Genomic DNA, 6,316 nt, shown 5'->3' with positions numbered 1-6,316 from the left:
CGCCACGCCCGGCTAATTTTTTGTATTTTTAGTAGAGACAGGGTTTCACTGTGTTAGCCAGGATGGTCTCGATCTCCTGACCGCGTGATCCACCTGCGTAGGCCTCCCAAAGTGCTGGGATTACAGGCGTGAGCCACCGTGCCTGGCTAGCCCATTGCTTCTTTAACTGAACTGAACACCAAGGCTGTGTCCTAGCAAAGGAGACTTTCCTGTAGGAATATATCTTTCAGCCAAGTAAGCTTCCTGGGGAAATGCCCTCCATAACCAGTCCTCCATCCGGTGACCACAATACAAATCTTTTCTTATTCTAGGCCAGGAAAGAAGACTTGTGGGTTCTTCACACTGGCCCCTGCCAGTCTGCCCTTCTGAAGTAATGTGGAGCCTCAGATAAGCGACAGGAAGACATTGAGCAAGAAGGGGGAGGAATGACATTCACTCTGCAGGGCTCAGATCACACCAGCAAGACATAGGTCAGTCCTGGATCAACCTGAGCTCCAAGAGAAGATGGAATTTCAGAAAGAAATATCACAGAGGGCCGGGTGTGGTGGCTCACGCCTATAATCCTAACACTTTAGGAGGCCGAGGTGGGCAGATTGCTTGGGGCCAGGAATTCTAGACCAGCCTGGGCAACATAGCGAGACCCCTGCCTCTACAAAAAATACCAAAGAAAAAAAAAAATTAGTCAGGTGTGGTATCATATACCTATAGTCCCAGCTACTTGGGAGGCTGAGGTAGGAGGATCACCTGATCCTGGAAGGCCAAGGCTGCAGTGAACTGTGATCATGCCACTGTACCCCAGCCTGGGTGACAGAGTGAGACCCTGTGAAAGAAAAGCAAAAAAGAAAAGAGGCCAGGTGCAGAGGCTCACGCCTGTAATCCCAGCACTTTGGGAGGACAAGGCGGGTGGATCATGAGGTCAGGAGATTGAGACCATCCTGGCTAACACAGTGAAACCCCGTCTCTACTAAAAAATACAAAAAATTAGCCAGGCGTGGTGGCAGGTGCCTGTGGTCCCAGCTACTCGGGAGGCTGATGCAGGAAAATGGCGTGAACCTGGGAAGTGGAGCTTGCAGTGAGCTAAGATCGTGTGACTACACTCCAGCCTGGGCAACAGAGGGAGACTCTGTCTCAAAAAAAACAAAAAAAAGAAAAGAAAAGAAAGAGAAGAGAAAAGAAGAGAAGAGGAGGGGAGGGGAGGGACAGGGAAGGAAGGGAGGAAGGAAGGAAGGAGAGAAAGAAGGAAGAGAAAGAAAGATCACAGAAGCTGCTCCCAAATGACCCTCTCCTAAATTCCTTCTAAAGGTCTGTTTTATTTAGGTAAGCCCTTAGCACAAGATCAGATACTCAGTAAGTGCTTATTATTCTTTGTGTTTCTAATATGATGTCCTAGGGGAGTTCTTTTTTTTTTTTTTTTTTGAGACTGAGTCTCGCTCTGTTGCCCACCAGGCTGGAGTGCAATGGTGCGATCTCAGCTCACTGCAACCTCCACCTCCTGGGTTCAAGCAATTCCCCTGCCTCAGCCCCCTGAGTAGCTGGGATTACAGGCGTGTGCCACCATGCCCAGCTAATTTCTGTATTTTTAGTAGAGACGGGGTTTTGCCACATTGGCCAGGCTGGTCTCGATCTCCTGACTTCGGGTGATCTGCCCGCCTCGGCCTCCCAAAGTGCTGAGATTACAGGTGTGAGCCACCACGCCCAGCCATTTTTGTTTTATGCTTTTTGTTTCTTGAAATGGAGTCTTCCTCTGCCACCCAGACTGGAGTGCAGTGGTGCGATCTTGGCTCACTGCGTCCTCTGCCTCCTGAGTTCAAGAGATTCTTGTGCCTCAGCCTCCGGAGTAGCTGGGATTACAGGCACTCACCACCACACCTGGCTATTTTTTGTATTTTTAGTATAGATGGGGTTTCTCCATGTTGCCCAGGCTGGTCTCAAACTCCTGGGCTCCATTGATCCACCTGCCTCAGCCTCCCGAAGTGCTGGGATTACAGGCGTGATCTGCTGAGCCTGGCCTGATGTCCCAGGGGAATTTCTGTATTCAGCCTCCCGAGCCCTCTCCCAGGGCCTGTCACTCACCCTCAATGACATAGATCTTCTTCTGCAGCTCGGTGAATAGATCTTTCAGCTTCTCAAATGTGTCCAGAATTTTTACAAACTCGCTTGCAGGTTTTGAGGCAAATTTGTGAAGTGTCTCCTGACTCTCCTTGGTCTGAAAATGCTTTCCAATCTGTGAGGGAGTGGAGAATGAGGAGCTGAAATCCCCCAAACCTCAGTCCAGTTTGCTATTATTTTCACAAGAGTGTGGCCCCAGGAAGAAAGGGGCCTGGGGTTCAGAAAGAGGAGAGGGAAGGTGAGATGTAGAAAGCAGTCGGGACCCTACCCCGATGATGTAGCGGATGATGTCTTTGGCCGCGTCGATGTTGCCACTGTCAGTGGCCTCCCCATCCGTGATGATGATGAGCACTTTGGTGGCATCTGGCCGGGCCCCCAGCTCCTCCCGGAACACCTCTGTCCTGTGTCCAGGAAAGGAGGAGGTGAGAGACTCCCCCAAACCAGGGCCTGAGGTTTCCTTCCCCACCTGCTTATCAAGTCACCGCCATACTGGTTACGCAAAAGCCCTTCCTGGATCTCCCCTGCAGCTTGGAATCCTGCAGTCACCTCTAAACCTCCTTGCTGCCACCCCTTTCCTTCTGGACCAGTGGTCCTCACATTGCATCCTGGGCAGTCCAGAGGGTGTCCCAGAGCCCATGGGCAGGAGGAGGAGGTTTTGTGAGGAATGACTCTGGGCTTCCCACCCTCCATTGCAACCACATGGCCACCACTCTTTAATCAGTTACAGATGTTGATCCAAGTGAGATTTCAATGTGGAAGAGAGGATCCCACAGCTTAAGAAAATTGGGGAGTCACTCTTCCAGAGCACATTCTTCCAGCACCTCCTCTGCTTTCCCATAGTCCCCAGCCCGCCTCCAGATCTCTACTATAGCAGTGAACCCAGTGAATTACCATGACTTCTCTGTCAATTTTCCCCCTAAACCATGAGTTCCTCAAGGAAAGGACCATGTTGGATTTGTTGCTGTATCTCTGGCTCCCAGCACAGAGGAGGTGCTTGTGCATGTGAGATGAAGGAGGGAGAACTAGTGTTACAGCTCTTTTAGAATTTGTCTAGCAGGCTTTCTGTTTTTTGCTAAAATCCTCCACCCTCAAAAAAATTTAAAAAATAAATAACGAAGGGAGAACTGAATACTAGATGGGCCAAGGCTAAAGATTTCTGCCCTGGGAGTTCCAGACCAGTCTGGGCAACATAGCGAGACCCCAACTCTACAAAGATGAAAACAATTAGCCAAGCATAGTGGTGTGTGATTGTAGTCCCTACTCAGGAGGCTGAGGCAGGAGGTTCGCTTGAGCCCAGGAGTTTAAGGCTACAGTGAGCTAGGATCACGTCACTGCACTCCAGCCTGGGCAACAGAGTGAGACCTGACTCTAAAAAAAAAGAAAAAGAAAATTCCTGCCTTGCCCACAACCTCCCTCTGAGCAAGTTGGGTTGGCCGTAGCTCTTGCTGGAACAGCAGCGAGATGTGAACCGTTTTACCCATGAACACCTGCTATCAAGACCTCTGGTTCTATCTGGATGCAAAATGCTTCTCCAATCTCCATCCACACAGACATGTGCCTATTGCGGGTCCTGTTCATGGATTTCCACCCTGGCTTAGACAACCATTGTCTCTACCTGGATTTTTCAATAGCGTCCTAACTGGCCCTATCGCTTCTACCCGCCTTTGCCCCCTCTACAGTCTAATATCAACCCCGCAGCCAGAGGGATCTTTTAAAAAACATAAATCAGATCATCACTCTTCTACTCAAAACCTCTAATGACTTCTCATCTTACTCAGAGGAAAGCCAAAGTCCTCACTATGGCCTCCAAGTCACTAACCCATCCAGACCCTCATGATCTCTCTGACCTCATCACCTACTATTTTCCCCCTCTCACTTATTTCTCTCCAGCCACATTGGTGTCCTGGCTCTTCATTTTTTAATTATTTTTTATTTTTTAGAGATATGATCTTGCTCTGTTGCCTAGGCTGGAGTGCAATGGTGTGATCATAGCTCACTGCAGCTTCAAACTCCTGGCTCATAGGCCGGGTGTGGTGACTCACACCTGTAATCCCAGCACTTTGGGAGGGCAAAGCAGGCGGATCACCTGAGGTCAGGAGTTTGAGACCAGCCTGGCCAACATGGTAAAAGCCCATCTCTACTAAAAATACAAAAAAAAATTAGCCGGGTATGGTGGCACAGGTCTGTAATCCCAGCTACTTGGGAGGCTGAGGCAGGAGAATGGCTTGAACCTGGGAGGCGGAGGTTACAGTGAGCCAAGATCGCGCCAATGCACTACAGCCTGGACAACAAGAGCAAAACTCCGTCTCAGAAAACAAAAACAAAAATCAACCAACCAAACAAAAACTTCTGGGCTCAAGAGATCCTCCCACCTCAGCTTCCCAAAGCACTGGGATTACAGATTGTGCACCTGGCTTAGACTTTCTCTTTTGGATTTAATTAGTACAGAGTAGATTTCTGTTATGTACCACCAAAAGAACCTGCAGTAAAATTGTTCCACTTTAATTCAGACAATAAACTGCCCCTTACTGTACCTACCTACTGAGTTCCCATGCCCTGCAACTGGAAGAGGGCAGATCACCCAGAACAAATGACTGGACACGCGCTCTCCTGCAAAAGGGAACTCACGCCACATAGTTGATGGCACCAAAGGTGTTGGTCAACAGCAACATGTGCTTTACATGCTCCAGCAGAATATCAGGGTCCTTCTGTTTAACATAATCTGAGAAATCAAATTCCGTTTTGTAGCTTGTAGAAAACTGAACAGCAGCAAACTAGAAAAGGAAGGAAGAAATGATATTCAATTATATATCCCTTACAATTTGTCTGTTCCAAACTCTTCTTCTTCTTTTTTTTTTTTGAGATGGAGTTTTGCTCTTGTTGCCCAGGCTGGAGTGCAGTGGCATGATCCTGGCTCACTGCAACCTCTGCCTCCCCGGTTCCAGCGATTTTCATGCCTCAGCCTCCCAAGTAGCTGTGATTACAGGCACGTGCCACCACACCTGACTATTTTGTGTGTGTGTGTGTGTGTGTGTATTCTTAGTAGTGACGGTGTTTCACCATATTGGTCAGGCTGGTCTCGAACTCCTGACCTCAGGTGATCCACCTGCCTCGGCCTCCCAAAGTGCTGGGATTACAGGCATGAGCCACAGTGCCCAGCCCCAAACTCTACTTCTTCTTTTTCAAGACAGGGTCTTGTTCTGTCTCCCAGGCTGGAGTGCAGGGCACAACCATAGCTCACTACAGCCTCAGCCTCTCAGGCTCGAGCCATCCTCCCTCATCAGCCTCCGAAATAGCTGGGACTACAGGCACGTGCCACCACACTGGGCTAGCTTTTATTTTTTGTAGAAATGGGGTCTTGCTATGTTGCCCAGGCTGGTCTCAAACTCCTGGCTTCAAGTGATCCGCCCGGCTAAGCCTCCCAATGTACTGGGATTACAGGTGTGAGCCACTGTGCCTGGCTCAACCTCTTCTTGTGTAGGACCTAGGCAACTCAGCTCCACATCCTTGCCTCAGATAATTCTTTTGAAAATGAGGCAATATACAAATAAGCACAGAAATAAAACAAAATAAACCTTGCTCCCTCATGTAATACTGTGTGTTGAGCTCCTATTCTCTAGGTCCACCTATGTCACTGACAGGGATGGGTTCCAGTAGCCATATTTCTTCTGAGTGACCCTGCTTAACTAGACACAGTTGGCTGGGCCAGGGATCAACACCTGACTGAAGCTAGGCCAGCCAGAGCTTCTTCTCTGAGAACTGGGAATTTGCAAAGGGAGGTGTTGGTTGAGGGAAAGGTAAAAAGCCCTCTTGGAACTTTAACATGTGAACTTAGGAGCTTTCCATAGGTCCATGTGGTCTAAAGGTGCTAAGGGAGCCAGTCTACAGAGACTGAGAAAAGAGAATAAGGAAGCAAAGACTCAGAAAGAAACAGAAATAAGAACCAGCTGGGCACAGTGGCTCATGCCTGTAACCCCAGCACTTTGGGAGGCCGAGGCAGGAGGATCTCTTGAGAGGTCCAGGAGTCTGAGATCAGTCTGGGCAACACAATGATAAACCATCTCTACAGAAAATTTAAAACTTAGCCACGCATGGGCCAGGCGCAGTGGTTCACGCCTGTAATCCCAGCACTTTGGGAGGCCGAGGCGGGTGGATCACGACGTCAGGAGATCGAGACCACCCTGGCTAACATGGTGAAACCCCGTCT

The 6,316-nt window shown here is 49.2% G+C and overlaps 1 protein-coding gene across 1 annotated transcript in view; it reads right to left on the bottom strand.

Annotated features, from left to right (window-relative positions):
* Nucleotides 1-6,316, bottom strand: part of ITGAL (integrin, alpha L (antigen CD11A (p180), lymphocyte function-associated antigen 1; alpha polypeptide)) — a 52,570-nt gene that overhangs the window by 37,703 nt on the left and 8,551 nt on the right. Inside the window, exons 7-9 of the mRNA XM_011933653.1 lie at nt 4,738-4,883; nt 2,378-2,510; nt 2,074-2,224 (exon numbers count right to left, since the gene is read on the bottom strand). Of these exons, the coding sequence (XP_011789043.1) occupies nt 2,074-2,224; nt 2,378-2,510; nt 4,738-4,883 (430 nt within the window). The remainder of the gene's footprint in view (nt 1-2,073; nt 2,225-2,377; nt 2,511-4,737; nt 4,884-6,316) is intronic.

This window comes from Colobus angolensis, unplaced genomic scaffold (assembly GCF_000951035.1).
Source record: "Colobus angolensis palliatus isolate OR3802 unplaced genomic scaffold, Cang.pa_1.0 Scaffold128, whole genome shotgun sequence".
In the NCBI taxonomy this organism is placed as follows: Eukaryota; Metazoa; Chordata; class Mammalia; order Primates; family Cercopithecidae; genus Colobus; species Colobus angolensis.
The sequence above is the reverse complement of the archived record's forward strand: the minus strand, read 5'-3'. Positions and strand labels throughout refer to the sequence as shown.